The sequence below is a fragment of the Eschrichtius robustus genome, chromosome 5 (genome assembly GCF_028021215.1).
Source record: "Eschrichtius robustus isolate mEscRob2 chromosome 5, mEscRob2.pri, whole genome shotgun sequence".
NCBI lineage: Eukaryota > Metazoa > Chordata > Mammalia > Artiodactyla > Eschrichtiidae > Eschrichtius > Eschrichtius robustus.
The window spans coordinates 908,408-925,818 of NC_090828.1; the positions used below are offsets into that span (position 1 = coordinate 908,408).

At 62.8% G+C, this 17,411-nt stretch overlaps 1 protein-coding gene across 1 annotated transcript; it reads left to right on the top strand.

Moving 5' to 3' along the window:
- The first annotated feature begins 268 nt into the window (after nucleotides 1-268).
- MAB21L4 (mab-21 like 4) lies at nucleotides 269-16,383 on the top strand. Its single transcript, XM_068545404.1, is given in 13 exon segments — nucleotides 269-470; nucleotides 1,202-1,336; nucleotides 6,236-6,559; nucleotides 6,562-6,616; nucleotides 6,618-6,709; nucleotides 6,712-6,831; nucleotides 10,964-11,153; nucleotides 12,923-13,112; nucleotides 14,349-14,364; nucleotides 14,367-14,594; nucleotides 14,597-14,703; nucleotides 15,441-15,516; nucleotides 16,316-16,383. Coding segments are annotated over 13 exon segments (1,803 nt in total).
- The last annotated feature ends 1,028 nt before the right edge of the window (nucleotides 16,384-17,411 follow it).

Genomic DNA, 17,411 nt, shown 5'->3' on the forward strand with positions numbered 1-17,411 from the left:
TGGGTTGTGCATTTCATACTTGCCACGGGAAGTTCACTTCTCCCTCACCTGAGCCTCCCCGGAACCACACAGAACATTGGCAACAGCTGACCCGTCGGGGGTGGTGATGGGTGAGGAGAAGGGGGGGATCGGGGCTGTCCCTGCAGACCCAGAGCTCTGTCCTCCCCAGCCTTGGCCTCTGCAGTGAGTCTGGCACCCCAGTGTTCCCTCCCCACTCGCTGCCCTCAGGGGATCCTCCTTCAAATCTGGACCTTTCCCAGCCGGGCTAATGCCGACAGGAGTCCCTCTTGGAAACGGGCAGCCTCAGGAGGCGGGCCCTGCAGCCGGGAGTGACAGCCCCCCTAATAAAAGGAGGCCAGTTCGGGGCCCTTGGGATGGCGGTGGTCCCCAGACTCCCAGAGACCTGGGCTCTTCTGCGGCGGCTCAGGAGATAGAGGTGGCCTGCCGGGCAAGGCCAGAAGGGACCAGCAGTGAGGGTGGACACTTAGTGGGTCAGCATATCTGTCCCCAGGGGTGCCAGGGGCGAGACTGGCGGGGCCCAGGCCACTTCCTCAGAACCGAACTTCACGACGGCGGTGCCGTTGCTTAAAGGAAGCTCTCCCCGAGAAACGCGTGCCCTCTGTCTCCTCCTGGTGTCCTCAGGCTGCCCCCACCCCCTCCCCACCACCCGTGGGGAGAGCCACGAGCATGCCCCACGCAGGGACAGGCCGGGCTCTTGGCCAGACACAGCCCTGCTGGGCATCCGGGGCTGCTGCGGGGCTCACCGGACAGTTCTGGGGGAAGGGGGACAAGGCCATCTGACCATGGCCCCTCTGGATTAGTGGTGACTTCTGGCTTCCGAAGGCGCCAAGCTGAGGTCCAGATTCTGACCGCCATGGCTGGGGCACCTGCCTGGCACCCAAGGCTGCCTCTAGCTCCTTGAGCCCTGGACCCCTGTGGGCCCCAAGGACTGAGCATCTGGGGAGCTGGGGAGGGGGCTGGGGAAGGGGCAGGCTCAGCACTGCCTGCTGCCCGGAGGCTGGGCCTCGTCTGCCCCCAGGGAGCTGGGCTCGGGGGTTGAAGAGTGTGACCCTGCCCTCTGGGGAGAGTTCCTACCTGGGGGGCTCAAAGGGGGGGGTGCTCGGACAGTGGGGGGTGAGAGGCTGCAGGGGTGACGCATGGACCCTGCCCCCCGGCACCTGCTCTCGTGTGGTGGGTACAGCGGAGCACCAGACTCTACATCACGGCGAAGACAGGAGCCCGGGGGAGGGTGCCTCCACCTGGGGCACCTGGGAGGTGTGGGGCTATCGGGGCATTAAAACCCTGCCACGAAAGTCCTCATCGTCAGAGCTGAGACGTAGGGGAAAATCTTCGTGGCCTTGGATTTGGCAATGATTTCTTGGATATGATACCGAAAGCACAGGCAACAACAAAACCAAAAATAATAAACTGGATAAATTAAAAACTGTGCATCAAAGAAGCTATCAAGAGAGTGAAAAGGCAACCCTCAGGATGGGAGAAAATATTTGCAAATCATATACCTGGTATCGGAATTAATGTCCAGAATACACGAAGAACTCCTACAACTCAACAACAGCAAACTCCAAACAACTCTATTTTAAAATGGGCAAAGGCCTTGAATAAACATCTCTCTAAAGAAGACATATAAATGCCAATAACTCCATGAAAAGATGCTCAACATCACTAACCGTTATGGAAATGCAAATCAAAACCACAATGAGATATCACCTCACACCCATTAGGATGGCCACTATCAAAAAACCCCAGGAGGGACTTCCCTGGTGGTCCAGTGGTTAGGACTCCATGCTCTCACTGCTGAGGGCCCAGGTTCGATCCCTGGTCGGGGAACTAAGATCCCACAGGCCGTACAGCATGGCCAAAAAAAAACCAACCAACCAACCAACCAAACAAACAAACCAAAAGCCCCAGAAAATAACAAGTATTGGCAAGGATGTGGAGAAATCAAAATCCTTGTGCATTGTTGGTGGGAATAAAAAGTGGTGCAGATGCTAGCGTCCTCAAAAAATTAAACATAGAATTACCACGTGATCCAGCAATTCCACCTCTGGGTATAAACCCAAAAGAATTGACAGCAGGGTCTCAAAGAGATATTTGTACCCTCGTGTTCATAGCAGTGTTCTTCACAACAGCCAAGTGTTCATTGATAGATGCATGCATAAGCAAAATGTGGTCTGTGCATACAATGGAACATTGTTCAGCCAGAAGGGGTGAAGTACTGACACAGGCTACAGCATACGTGAACCTTGAAGACACTGTGCTAAGTGAAATAAGCCAGCCACAAAAAGACAAACGCTCTATGATCGCATTCATATGTGGTCCTTAAAGCAGTCAAATTCATAGAGACAGACTGTAGAATGGGGTTTACCAGGGTCTGGGGGAAGGGGAGGGGGAGTGAGTGTTTAAGGGGGACCGAGTGTCAGTTTGGGAAGAAGAAGAGTTCTGGAGATGGATGGTGATCTTGGTGGCACGGTGTGAATATTTTTAATGTCACTGAATTTACACTTAAAAATTGTTAAGATGGTAAATTTTATGTTATGTTTTTTGGTCACAATAAAAACATATCAAAAAGAAAAACAAAAACGACCCAAATCTGCCTGCAGCACCTGGGGATCAAATTCTTCTCCCCCACCTGGCAGCTTCAAAGGAGCTCTAGTAGCTTCTTTGGTCCGGGCTGTGCAACAGATGCCGCATTCTAGGGGAGGGTTGGGGTGACGCCGGTCTGGCCCTGGGCTGACTGACTGGGCCTGTACGACAGAGCTGGGTCACCCTGCATGACACCAGGTGACCATGTGGCTGCTCCCTGGGCCTGAGAGAACGTCGGCCCTGAGCCCCTTTCTCACCCCCCCTCCTCCCCACCCCTGTGCCGAGGCCCTTGGGACCCCCCTCTCCCCATAGACCCCGGCCCGCCCCGTCCTGGGCTGTGGCCACCCCTGGCTTCCTTCCGCCTTGGAAAGCTTCGTGGCTCAGCTGTCTGCTCCCCACCTGGTGGGGGGGGGTTACCTTCCCGGTGACCCTGCTGGTCGGCCACATGCCTGCTTCTCTTTGGGCGGCCCGAGTGTTCACAAGCGCCTGGATGGCTCACCTCCTCGAGGCTCCCCTCCGCAGCCCCCATTGGAGAGATTGATCCTCACATCCCGGCCTGCGCCCCCCTGCCCCCTGACACCACACGTGCATCTTGCATGTTGTGCAGAAACCGACCCGAGTGCCTCCCCAGGCGTCTCCATCAACCTTGGGGTCGATTGTCCCATCACCTCCTTCCACACCTAGTCCTGCAGGCTCCCTGCGTGTTTACGTCAGAGCTGGGCGCACGCTGAGAGCTGGGTCCCTGTGAGAAAAGGCAGCAGGCTGGGTGGCCGCCTCCCCGGGGGCAGCCTGCCTCCCCTCTGCCCCGGGGCCCCTCCTAGCGGGTAGCAGCCTCCACACCCTCCGCCTCCCCCATGCCAGGGAAGAGGGGAGAGGCTGCCGTGCTGAGAAGCAGGCCCGCGGGGTGGTGATGGGTGGTCAGGAGGACAGCCCCTGGGCCACGGGGACCAGGAGCGGGGACAGATCCTGGCTGCAAGGGCTCACGTCCTGTAACCCGGGGGAAATGCTTTCCCAGGAAATCACTGGGATCCAGGGGCTCCAGCCCCAGGGGCATCACTGTGCACGAGTCTGACGTCCAGTAACGGGGGACAGCGGGCGACGTGGGATGCGGCCCAGATGAGCCGGGAACCGAGGGGCCAGGGCGGAGCGAGGCCACGCCGAGGCCAGAGTCCTCTCCTCCGTCTGACGCCGGCCAACCGGGAGGCTGCTCTGGAGGGCAGCCAGGGCAGGGCCGCCACCTGTGTCCTTCCAGGGGCAAGCCCCTCGCCACCTGGATTGTCCCTCACCTGTGCCGAGCCCTCGCGGGGGCTGCCATTGTGCTCCCAGGATTCATTTCACGAGCCTGTTCAGGTGGAATGCGTGACCCCTTTCCCAGCACCTCTGGGAGCTCCTGAAATACAGGCTCCCGCGCTGCCCTGAGCTACACTGAGATGGAAGCAATGCAGACACGCGCAGGCCCGCCCGCCCAGGGCCGCCAAGGCCCACGGGGAGCTCTTCAGATCCGCCCGCGACGCTGAGCACGTCCGATCCTCCCCTCACTCCCTGCTCCTCCCCGCTGGGGTCCCAGCGCTGTGGTCCTGGCGGCTGTGGCCCGAGGTACGTGGCTCCTCCGTGGTCTAATGCTGCTTGGCCGGCTGGGGTGGGCGCCTGCTTCCCCTCCGCCCTCGGCCCCGACTCTCTCGTCTCTCTCCCCGCTCTCCCGGCTGGGTCCTGGCAGGTCCAGGCGGAGCTCACATCCAGCTTTCCTGGGGCCTCCACTCATTGTGCCTGCTGCATGCCAGCCTCTGTGCCCACCCTGGCGTACAATGAGGAGGTCCACCCTGCCCCAGCCGCATGGAGCTTACCATGTGTTGGGGGCATTTACCACCCGTCCAGGGGCTGCAGGGGAAAGGACGTGGCCTGGCTCATCAGGGCTCCGATCAGAGCTGAGGTCTGGGAAAGCACAGGAGGGCAGCGGGCAGGGGCAGGGCATGGGGGAAGCGTGTGCAGAGGGGCCTGGGGTGGGGCAGCAAGAAACTGGCAGGGGACCAGTGTGCCACAGGAGGGGTCAGGGGTCAGCCAGGCAGGGCCTGCTGTCAGGCCAGGGGAGGAAGAGAGCCCTGTGGGCATGCAAGTACGGAGACGGATGACACCAGAGGCAAGCGGTGGGGTCGGATTTCTTCCCCTTGGGTGGGCAGGCTCTGGAGGCTCAGGGCCGTGGCTGGGAGGCCCGGGGAGGAGCGTCGTGGGGCTGAGGAGGGGTGGCTATGGGTGGAGGTGTGCACGCAGGGAGGGGCGAGCAGATCCAGGACTAACTGGGCAGACGCAGGTGACCTCGAGATGGGAGCGGGGGGTGGGAGAACCCTCTGGGGGCAGACTGGAGACGCATGTTGAGCTTGCTGGGTACAAGATGCCTGAGACGTCTGAGGGCAGATGGGCCTGGTCCTGGGGCCACAGGAGCAGGGGTGTCAGCAAAGGGCGATGATGGACACACACGGCAAGGGAGAGGAGCCCACACAGGAGGGAGAGTGGACGGCCAGCCTCAGGAACTTCAATGTCCCCGGCCGGGGGGAGGGGGCTCCAGGGGCCAAGAGAGGAGCGCTCCCCGGACACAGGGCTACCCCTGAGCCGGGAGCAGATACCTAGTGGGGCCCGTTGGGCGTGGAGCTGGGCCTTCCTCTAGGCTCAGAGCCCCTTGGCGCTTTGGGTACACAAAGTGTCGCCAGGTCTCCTGGGCAAATTCAGGAGAATTGTGAGATTCCTTGGAAAGTGAAGCTGGAGGAATGTGAGAGCCATCGAATCACAGGCAGTGGAGCCAAGGTGCAGACAGGGCCCCATGCCCGAGGGTCAGGGTCAGGAAGGAGGGACCCCAGTTCCTCTGCAGCAGTGCCCCCTCCCTGCAGGTCAGAGTCCCATAGAGACAGAGGGGCCGTGGCAGACGGCTGGGCAGGTGCTGGAGGGGGCGGCAGGGCGAGGCTTCCCAGCCCGGCCGGGCGGTCCCAAGGAGACTGTCCCCGGAACCAGGCTGGGTCCAGCTCCAGGCTCAGGTGGTGACAGCCCCTCTCAGGCGGAAGGGCAGGCAGGGTGGGAGGCGGGCACCTCCAGGGTCCGAGGGCCTGGGGCTGGGGGCCAGGGGCCGGACACACACCCTGCAGGGGGAGGTAGCAGGATACTCACCGGCACTTGGGAGGGCACCAGGTTTGAGGCTGCTGCTTTATGAGGGCACAGGTGCCTGAGGGGCTATCCAGGTTGCTGTGGAAACAGCCCCGGCCTGACCCACTGTGGGGTCTCGGGCAGCCATCGCCCTGCCTTACCTTTCTCATCTGAGCAGTGAGGATGCCACGTGTCCCACCCACTTTTGGCCCCAACGTCACAGAGACCCCGTGGCTGCTGCTACTGGGATGAGGGTGGAAAGGGGGGCACCAGGGACAGCACAGCAGCGGGGAGGCCAGGCCCAGGAGGGGCGAAGTCCTGAGCCTGAATGTGCCTCGGGCCTAAGGCGGGGTCTGTGTGACAGAAGGGAGGAGCCAGGCCCCGCCCCCTGCCCAATGCTCCTGTGACATTCCTAATTGTTGGTGACTGACTCACCCTCACTTCAGAGGCCTGGGCCCAGTTCAGCCATTTAACCCGCTGCACCCGGCCCGCCTGCCAGTCACCCGTGGGCACCTGTGGCCCCACCTGCGGACCTGCTGCTCACCGGGGCAGGCGCCTCTTCCCAGCCTGTCTGCAAAGCCGGCCTCAGAGCGGTCTGTGCAGGCTGCGCCCTCAGCCCTGGCCGCAGCCATGGCTGTGCAGGTGCCCCTGTGGCACCACTACCCGTAGGCCATCCGCTCGCGGGGGGCGCCCCGGGCCCGGGACTTCCAGCGAGCTGAGGACGTGCTGCTCTCGGTGCTGGAACAGGTGCGTGCCCTGGACCCCCGCCTCCTCGTGGACTACTCCCGGGGCCTGGAGGCCTTCCGGTTTGCCCTGCGCCCCTCACGGAGGTGCCCCAGTGGGTGGACGCAGAGGCCCTCGTGATTGAGGAGGTGAGGGCTGCCGAGGCAGGGCCGGTCTGGTTGCTGCCGCCCGGGCGTCCCCGGGGAAGGGCCCGGCCTGGAGCGGTGGATGACAGACGATGTCTTCAACACCCCCCGGAGGGCAGCGCCCAGTGCCGTGGCCACATCGTGCCCAGCGAGGTCCTGCAGGTCCCCAAGGACCTTCTGGTGGTGGCCGTCGTGAACCGCAAGCGCCACGGCCTCTTCACGCCACGTGCAGCCCAGATCACTCCATGCACGCGTGCTTGTGTGCGCGGGCGTGTGATTCCTCCGTATGCACATGTGTGCGACTGCAGGATAGTGAACGCATGTGTGCGTACACCTGTGCGTGTGCACACGTGTGAGTATATGTGTCAGTGTGTGCGCATATGTGCACATGTGCACAGGTCTGTTTCAATGTGTGGCTCAGTCGCTAATTGGCCTCTTGGCCCTGAGTGGGTTCTGTGGCCGGAAACTTTCAAGTGAGCCAGGGCTCTGGCCTCAGTCTCTCCCCTGGTTGCCTTGTCGATTGATCCGGTGGGTGGCGAGCGCCGGCGTGGGCAGTGCTCCTGGCAGACCCAGAAGTTATGGGCTTCCTTCCCGCCGGGGCTGCCGGGACCTCGAGGGTGTTGGAAGAACGGGCCAGCCTGTGCCGGGCCCAGCAGGGCGGGGACCCTGGGTGATGCAGCCCATCCTCCTGAGGGTCAGGGCAAAGGCGGCAGGGCTGGGAACCAAAACAGAATGTCCTGCTTCCCTTGGGAGGGGACAGGCATGTGGCAATGGTGGTTGCCACCTGGTATATGTGTGGCCCTCACATCTGCCGTGAGGTCAGCAGGTGGGGGTGGTCAGCCCGCCTGAGGGACGGTGAGCTGCCCTGGAGCTCAGGTCTGGCTGCACGTCCAGGCTCGGGCCCACTTGGTGCTGTAGGGCCCGGAGGACTAACCTTTCCCCAGACTGCTTCCTGTGGGTTCTGGGGAAGCCCGGCATGTGTCTGCAGGCTGATGTGAGGGACCCCAACCCCAGAAGGGGTGGCTGCCAGCCCCGGACCCCCCCCAGACCTGCCCGGTGACCTGGGGCAGGTGACCACCCTCTGGGGGCTGATGACGAAAGTGCCCTTGTGGGGCGGCCACAGCCCATCACGGGGAGCTCCTGAGCCTGGCCCCGCCGACAGCCTATCCGGTCATCCTCTGAGTCTTACAGTGACCGCAGGCAGCTCGGCAGGGGTCTTTCTCTCTTCTCCTGTCCCTCCCGGCCCTGTCACCTCCAGGCCTGGAGACGGACCCACCGGTTGGGGTGAGCTCTCAGTCTGACCGGCCAGGCCCCTCCTTCCCATCCCCTAGGTCCCCGCCGTCCTCTTCCTGCTGGAAGCCACACCCAGGCCTAACTTCTCTGGGCCCGCAGGGAAGTTCCAGGCACTGTTTCCTGACACTTGCCTTAAAAGGGAAGCAGTGCCCCAGGTGACAGGGCTCAGGCTGCCGCCACCCTGGGAACTGGTGAGACCAGGGGGGCTGAGGTGGGGAGTGGCTGGGACAGTGGCAGGTGTGGCCGGCTGCCTTCCGAGCCACCTTTCTGTGAACAAAACGTGTGACCAAAGGTAGATAAGGAAATGAAACTGCCCATGGTGGCTTTGCATGACAGGTGCCTCAGACATTGAACTGGGAGGGGCCGGGGATCACTGAGGCCCTTTCTTCCCTTAACTGATGGGGAGACTGAGGCCTCTGTGGGGAACAGAGTGGCCCAGGTGTGGCAGGGCCGGGACCTGCTCTGGGCTGGGTCCCAGGAGGTGGCCCAAGAGCCGCCCTGCAGGAGATTGTTGAGAAGGGGCCTGCGTACCGGGGGGCGGGCTCCTCCCTGCAGGACCCCCAGGGCGGTGGGTGGCCCAGGGCAGGCAGCGCAGGCTGTAGGACGGTGGGGAACCGGCTCCCAGGCTCACTAGCTGCGGAGACTGCTATCTAAGGCACATGTTGGGGACTCCCTTTGGGACGTGATGACGTGCCATTCAAGCCCCAGCTGGTCGGCCCCCTGACCTCTGTCCCAGGCACCCTCTCTGGGCAGTGCTGGGGAGGGCAGGGGGCCGCTGTTCATCAGGGTCTCATGTACGTGCCCCTCCCGGCCCCCTGAGAGATGCCCGCTCAGCCCGCCCTCCTCTCTCGGTGGTGTTCATTTGTTTGGGGGAAGGGATACCTGACGCAGGAGACCAGAGGACCCTGGTCATGCCAGAGGGCCCTCATCTCCCCAGCCCCACCACCCCATGGAGCAGCCCTTCCTGGGTGGTCTGGGGAGTGGGTGCTGGGCTGGGCCCCATGGGGTCTGAGTCCGGGAACGGGGGAGGGAGTGGGAAGGACGTCAGCTCGAATGTGTTGTCCGCAGTAGCAGGAGGAGAAAGTTCTCGTGCAAGGCCTGGGGTGTCCAGTGGAATCCAGGGCCCCCTCCTGGATGAGGGCAAACCCGGCCAGCTCCTCCCCACCTAGGCCTGCAGGGACACTGTGCGTTCAGCCCTGGGGCCTGGCCCTGACCTTCACCTCCACGGCCCTTCTTACGAGGTGTGCCGCGGGCTGCGCCTGAGATGGGGGCTCTCATGCACGGACCACCCCGGGGCTCTCGGGGACACCTCGAGGAGCAGGAGGGGGCGGGAAGGAGCAAGCAGGTCTGATCAGCAGAAGTCCAGCCTCAGCCTGACCCTCCCGGGCTCTGGAGCTCAAGTGCCCACAGAGGCTGCCCCCTATCCCCAGAGGACCCTCACTGGCTACAGGCTGCTGGGAGGGTGGGGCTTGACTTCCAAACCCCGCCGGGCAAGGTGGCCCAGCAGCCAGGGCTGTCCTCTGCAGAGGGCCTTCTACGACCCACTGGGCACGGGCCCAGGAAAGAAGTGCTGGGGCAACAAGGGCACCCCCGAGACGCTTCCAGAGGCCTGAGGAGGCACTGGGGTGTGTGGAGGCAGTGGGTGCAGCCTCAGAAACCAGCCACTTAGAGAGAAGGGTTAGAAACCTTGCTCCAGCAGAGAGCTGCGGGTCTCAGAGCTGCCTGGGGCCTTGGGGGTCCTGGAGGGGGGACCTGCGGGAAGCACCCGGCCCCTCCCTGTGGGGCCGCCCCACCCCGGGGTCAGGCAGGTGAGGGCCTTCGCACCCAGCCGTGAGGCAGTGCCTGGGGACCACTGTCGGCGAGACCCTGCCCTGCAGAGCTGCTCCCCCCTGAGCCAGGCCTCTCCTCCCGCAGAGAGGGCGGCCGCGAGGAGAGGCAGCCTGGGCGGCCGGGGCCCTGGGCCCAGGCCTGGAGCAGCGGGCGGGCACGGGCAGGCCTGGGGAGGCGCAGGCCTCGGGGGGCGGGGCGAGGAGGGTGAGGACGCTGCTGACCTGGGCACCCGCCAAGGGAAACCTCGGGGCCGGTGCCGCCGTCTCCCCGGGGCTGCGGAGCTGCGGAGCCGAACAGCATCCGCACCGTGCTAGCACGGGGGCCACGCGGCAAATACCAGACGCTGGGCGGCTTAAACGACAGAAACGTATTTCCTCAAAGTTCTGGAGGCCAGAGGTGCAAGGTCAAGGTGTCAGGGGGCTGGCTTCCCGAAGGGCCCTCCTGGGCTTAGAGATCTGCCCTCTGACCGCGTCCTCAGGTGGGCTTTTCTGTGCGTGCAGATCCCCAACGTCTGTTCTATAAGGACAGCCTCACGGGGTCAGGCCCACCCTCACGGCCTCAGCGCACCTTAACCCCCTCTCGAGGGGCCTTGTGTCCAAATACAGTCACAGCCCGAGGTGCTGGGGTTTGGGGCTTCTGCACAGGAATTCTAGGGGACACGACGCAGCCTGCGTGACAGCCGTGCAGGGCTCCCCTGGGGGCGTAGCGGTTAGGAATCCGCCTGCCAGTGCAGGGGACACGGGGTCGAGCCCTGGTCCGGGAAGATGCCACGTGCCGCAGAGCAGCTAAGCCTGGGCGCCACAACTCCTGAGCCTGTGCTCTAGAGCCCGCGAGCCACAACTACTGAGCCCGTGCGCCTAGAGCCCGTGCTCCGCAACAAGAGAAGCCATCGCGGTGAGAAGCCCGCGCAGTGCAACGAAGAGGAGCCCCCGCTCGCCGCAACTAGAGAAAGCCCGTGAGCAGCGACAAAGACCCAACGCAGCCAAAATAAATAAATTTAACAAAAAACAAAAAACCCCAGCCGTGCAGGGACTTGGGGGCTCCGTCAGCCCTGTGCCTGCCTCAGGTTCCAGAAGGATGCAGGCCTGGGTGCGGGTGAGGGGTGGGGTGGGCCGGAGGAGCCGCAGGCTTCAGGTAGGGGAGGGTGGCATGGCTGAGCGGGCAGGAGGGCCGTGGACTGCGCAGGTGGAGGCTGGCATGGAAGAGGGGCTGGCACGGCGGGTGGCTCGTTGCAGGCTCTCTGAGTGCAGACAGCCTGAGGGAAGAGCAGCTCGGCCCGTCCCTGCTGGTGTCCAGCAGCTGGAGAACGATCCACTTCAACGTGGTGCCCATGGTGCAGAGGAAGCTCAGGGTGCCCGCTCTGGAGGGGGCCCGGCTGGTGCCCGGCTTCCCCGAGGGCGGCCTGGAAAGATCATCCGCCAAGAGGTGGCCCTGGTTCCGGCCAGCTGAGCATTGGAGGCAGGACGCCCCTCCCGGGTCTGTGGGGTCCTGGGGAGCCGGCAGGGAGGGGCCGTCATCCCGCTGCTCCCGCACTCCAGGCAGGAGGACCTACGGGGTCCCCCGCCCGCCTCTGCCCTGGCACCTGTACAACGCTGCTATCACTGGGGTCTCGGGGAATTTGGCATCCGACCAGAATGCCCGCTCCCTGCTGCCAGCTTCACGGCTCTCGGAGCTGCGGGGAGGGGGGAGATGTGCCCTCTGTGCCCTGGGACGGGGTTGGGGGGGGGTGTCTGTCAGGCAGCAAGGAGGGACTCGGAAGTATAGAGGGTTGCCCTGGACGGGACCCTTCACCACCCAGCCCAGTGCCTTCAATTCAGGTGGGAAAGCGGCAAACGGGTCAGGGGACTTGTCCAGGGCCACAGGGCTTCCTGGGGCAGCTGGGAGGGGTCCCCATGCAGCGAGGGTGGTCAGAGTCTAAGGAGAGGAATTATCACTGGGGTTTTGCTAGCGTCCTCCATCCGGATTGCCCTTCCCAGATGTGTGTCCCGGCCCTGAGGCCCCCACCTGGGGTGTCTAGCTGCAGATGCCCCTCCCCTGCCCAGCCCTGGAGCCCCAGCAGCCCCTCCTTGGGTCCCCGGTCTCCTCCCCAGTAGCCTGCCTGCAGGGAAGGGGAGCCCCCGCGTCCACGTCTGTGAGGGGAGGTGGGGGGCATGGGGCAGAGGCTGAGCTCCCCTGGACAACTCGAACCAAGGGCTGGGGACTGAGTCCCCTCCAGACCTGATACCAGCAGCTTGCGTGCAAGGTCACTGTGGTTTGTCCAGGGTAACTCACCCGCCAGCTCTCATGCCTGGGGTGACACTGTTAGGAACGTGACACGGTTGCAGTCTGCAGGGGTTGCCCTTACAGTCAAGTTGATTCTTGGAAGCGATAAGCTGGTTGTGCCCTCCTGTGGTTTTCTGCCCTAGCGGAGTCCCAGCAGAGAGCCTGCAAGCCCTGCCCCCAGGGCTCCCCAGCTGAGCCACCTCTGCAGAGTAGTGGCGTGTCCAGGCTGCCCACTGCCCACAGAGGAAAGGGAAGGGGTGAGCTGGGCAGTCACTTTCACAAGTAAATGGGGAATTGCCTTTCCTGTGCCCCGTCCGCCACAGACTCAGGGCACGCAGCCAATGGCCGTCCAGTATTGAGACCCTCAGAGAGGGGAGCCCGCAGGGCACCGTCCTCAGTTCCCGTCCCTCTGGTCCGCTCAGCGAGTGCCGCTGGTGTGCAGTGCCCGAGCTCTGAGCCCTGCTGGAGGGCCAGATTCCGAGTGTGCAGCTGCCGGGGACGGGGCAGCTGGGCTTCTCAAACGGGGCCTGCAGTGGAGACGTCACCCTGCCAGGCCGGGTGGCTCCGCCCAGGCCCCTGCCCGCGGACCAGGAGCTACTCCTTCGCCCCGGGCCGGTCACAGTGGCACCTCCCTGTCCACACCAAGAGGGCTAGGCATGCCTGAGGGCACCCTGCCTCCCTCCACGCTCTGGGGCCTGAGCAGCTACATAGAAAGTGGACTTTTCACACTTGACGGCTCATCAAGTGTACTTTCCGACAAGCACATGGGGGTGGGCCGGGTGCAGCAGGCCATCCCCTGTCGTGGTCTGCGCCGTCTCACGGGGCTCAGAAGCTTCGATCCTGGCAAGGCCACAGGGGTGGGGGGGGGGGCGCTGTCTTTCTTGGGGATGAGCTGGGGATGCGGCCGCCTGGCCGCCTGGCCAAGGCCCCAGTGCTGACCGAACATGGTGTGTCTGTCTGGGCTCCAGGGTCTCCACTGACCACCTGCTCACCAGGCTGCTGGCTGTGCTGGGCTCCCTCCAGGGCCATCACCTGGACGGCCTTTCCATCCTGGACCGGGTCAACCACGAGAGCTGGCGAGAAGGCGGCGAGGGCCCGGGCCTGACCCTCGGCCACCTGAAGGTACGCGTAGGGGGCTTGGCGGTGCCCCGTACCTGCTCGGCCTCCGCCGGGCCCGTGTCTGTAACCAGGGGCCGAGGCCAGGGGCACCCGGGTTGGACCCTCCTGCCGGCTCCCCCGGTGGACAGCCAGGACTGAGCTCCGTGTCAGAGGTCTCCGAGGCCTCCTCCGGGTTCCCAGGAAGTGAGACCGCAGCTCATGAGTGTGGCCATCAGGCTCAGGGCTCTGGGACACCTCAGGCCGGCCTCCCCATCCTGGGGCTGGTATCCTCGGAGGCCGTCCTGGGCCTGGGTGCAGGTCTCCAATCAGACCGTGGGGTTGGGCTGCACAGAGCGGGCACTCTGGCCAGCTGGTGTCAGGCCTGGAAACCCCTCTGTCCCCATGCCCCTGCCGTCCGGGCTTGATCCACCCCACCCCGCATGGCCGTGAAGGGGAAACAGCTGAGGCTGGGAGTCTGGGGTCTCCGCTCAGAGTGAGCGGTGGGTGAGAGCTGCAGGTGCTGCCCCACACCGGGCGTCGGGGTCAGAGAGGGGGCCGAGCTGGCAGGGAAGACGGCTCTGCAGCGAGTCCCCGTGTGCCCTACCCACCGCCCCCTCGGGCCTTCAGCCCCACCCCTGAGGGGGTGCCAGCTGCTGAGGGGGTCCCGTGGGGTGGCACGCTGTGGCTCCTGAGCCCCTCAGTGAATGAGGGGTGACGGGGGTGTGGAAAGAGAGGGTGCAGCAGGGCACCTTGTGACAGGAAGGGACCCCGGCTGGGGGCTCAGGGTCGGGGAAAGAGAAGGTACCGGTGCGGGGTGGGGCAGGTAAGTCCATCCTGGTGGCTTCAGATGTATTCTGGGCCCAGGCATCCTGGGCACACAGACTAGGGCTGGGACGATGCCACAGGATAGGGCTCTTTGTGTAGGGCTGCAGGGCATCAGTAGGAGTTCGATGAAGGGTGGGGCACATGGGAAAGGCCCAGAGGATCGGTAGGAGCCTCAGAATCTCCTGAGAGGCATCCTGGGAGGCTGGTGTGGGGCCCTGGGGAGAAGAGAGGCGCCAGGGCGGGGGCAGCAGGCAGGGAGCGGCTGGGACTCGAGCTGGGACCAGGGGTGGCACGAAGGATGGGGACCGGTGGGGGTGGGCAGGGGGCTTCCAGGGTGGGGTGCAGGGTGGAGTGGGACGGCTTTGGTAAGGGCGGTGGGCTGCAGGTGGCCAGGTGTGAGGGTGGTGGGGGACTGACCCGGCCATCCTGCTGCAGATTGTGATGCTACGGGCCGCATGCTCTTCCCGGCGCCCGAGGGCTGGGCGGAGCTGCAGGGCGCCGTGTACCGCCAGCTCGTGGTGCTGCTCTGCTGTCTGGCCACCAGGAACCTGCCCCACTTCCTGTACCCCGAGCGGAACCTGCTGCAGGACTCCGGCCTGGACCTCAGTGCCCTCTCCCAGCGCGTGGAGCGCTTCGCCGGCCAGCCTGAGGCCTCCCTGCGCATCCGTGTCACCCACCTGGGCTGCAGCCCCCGCCGCGAATCGGCAGCGGGGTCAAGGCGCTCCTGCAGCTGCCAGCCAGTGACCCCGCCTACTGGGTCACTGCCTACTTCGACGTCCTGCTGGACAAGGTGGGGGCAGGGCGGGGCCGGGTCACACATGGGTGCGGGTGGAGGCCCGCTCCACGACCCCTGGTCAGGAGCCGAGGAAGGTGGGTCAGGTCAGTCCTTGGGACAGCGCAGCGAGAGCATCTGTCGGGGAAGATGTGCCTGCTGGGGTCGGATAAGCCATGCGTGTCGCCAACCACCGGTGGCCTCGAGGCCAGGGCCAGTCTCTGGGAACCAGGGTCGTCTGCGCCTGCCCCCTTTTTCACCTGAACCTCCCGCAGACCCACACTGGACGAGTGCTCAGAGCCCCGCCTGCCCAGCCTGGGGCTCCGCAGCGGCCATGCCCGTTGGGCGTTCAGGTGCTGTCTGCCAGCTGTCCCTCCTTGAGTGCCAAGATTCAACCAACTGGGCTTGGCCTCCCCTCTCCCACCCCACAGAGCCCCCTCTAGCTCCTGTCCCCCAGGGCCAACTCCCACCCTCCTTCCAGGGCACACGGGGCTGGGGTGGTGGTAGCGGGAGGGGTGATGCACGCTGAGCTCTCAACCAGCACCTGATGGGGCTTCCCCTGTGACGGGCCCATCCAGGGAAGGGCCAGAGGAGAGGGCCCCGGGCAGGTCCACCTGCAGGGAGGGCTGCGCAGGCAAAGACCCAGAGGCGGAAAGCCCAGAAGCCAGGGAGCGCATGAAGTCCCACGCTGGGCCCGGGGCCCCGTCATGGCCCCCAGATGTCACCGTGACCCCTCTGTCTTGCCCCACCCGCAGTTCCAGGTCTTCAACATCCAGGATAAGGACCAGATCTCGGCCATGCAGAGCATCTTCCTGAAGACCGAGACCCAGGGTGCCGAGAATTGCTGAGCTGAGTGCCTGTCTCAACACCCTCCGTCTGGCTACACTGCCCCATGGAGGCTCCTGGAACATTTGGAGAAGGGAATGGGCTTCACCTAGAGTGGGTGGGGGGAGGGCGGAGGGCCTTTGTCCCCTGGGACCACCTGAGCCTGTCCAGGGAAGGCCCTGTGGGAGTCTGGGAGTGCTGGACAGTGGGTCTCCAGAGGTCCTGGGATGAAGGTGCCACGTACTTCATGGGACGGTTGTTGATCCATCCATATGATGTCATCAAGACTCTGAAAACCAAGAATCCGCGTGAGACAGGAGCTGGTCCCCACCTGCGTAGTACACTGATCTGCGTGATGAAATCTCGGTATCTGATCTTGAATACATCAGTGCGCTGCTTGTACACAGTGGAGATGGTACCTACTGCTTTTTGTGTATCTGCGGGGAGATTATTTTTCCTGAAAACATAAAAGTAGAAAAAGCTTGTATGCAGACAGGCGGTTCAACCCTCCCCCATTCTCCGTGAACGACCCCCTGCCCACCCCCGAATCCTCACCTTCTAGTTCATGAAGGAGGCATCCGCAGCCGCACCACCAGCCGCTGCTGATGCTGTCACGTGAAGTCAGGCGGCTCCTCCTGGCATCTGATGCCAGCCCCTCCATCTCCTCTCTCTGCCCTACTTCCCACCTGCATTCTCTCATCACCTCACTGCAGACAGCCGGCAGCCTCTCACCCTCCACGTGTCCCAGCCAGCAGGCATTTTCTACTCTTCACTCTCCTTGCCTCTCAGTGACGTTACTCCTCAGATTCCGAGCTGCAGCCCACGCCCCGGGGTCCTGAGAAGGGCCTGCAGACCCTGAGCGAGTCCATGTAGCAGCCACTTCCCTGAACCTCCTCCAGAAAGACCTGTGGCCACGGAGAGGACATGCGAGTTTCCCTGAAGGCTGTGGGACTCAGGACCAGAGTTGACACTAACACAAGGAGACAAAAAAATGCCATGATGCCCACTCCCCCCACCCCCTGCCATGAGGCAGAGGAGGCTGCAGAAGACATTATCTTGGTCCAATCTGATTTGTAATGGGTACAAAGTGTCCAGGCCCACCCTGTGGTCATTTCCTTGCTGTTTGAGGTATGTCGGGATGGATGGCTGTACTTAGCAGGAGTAAGAGCCACAATGGTAGGAAAGGCCAAGGGGAAGCCTTTAAAACCACCTACTCCCATGGCCAAAATTGTCCAGCAAAACATACTGTGTGCCAGTGCAGTATCAGGGCTTAGAGCCACCTTCAAAGACTGTGACTCACCAGGATGACCTCAGCAACAGATGGGTCAAAAATGAAGTGCTTAGATATAAATCCAACAAAATATATACAAGATCTATTAGAGAAAAACTACATAACTCTGATGAACAAAATCAAAGAAGATAATAATAAATGGAGAGATATTTCATGTTCATGGATAGAAGACTCAGTATTGTCAAGATGTTAGTTCTTCCCAACTTGGTCTATAGATTCAATGCAATCCCAATCCCAGCAATTTATTTTGTGGATATCAACAAATTGATGTAATGTTTATGTGGAAAGAAAAAAGACCCAGAAGGCAACACAATATTAAAGTAGAAGAACAAAGTCGGAGCACCGACACTGTCAGACTTCAAGGTTTACTATAAAGCTACAGTAATCAAGACGGCAAGAGACTAGACGAATACATCAATGGAAGAGAATAGAGAGCCCAGAAAGAGACCCATGTGCGTAGTCAACTGATCTTTGACAGAGGAGCAAAGGCAATACAATGGCGCCAAGGTGGTCTCTTCCACAGATGGTGCTGGAATCCCTGGACATCCACATGAAAAAAATGAGTCTAGACACAGACTTTACACCCTTAACAAAAATGAGCTCAAAATAG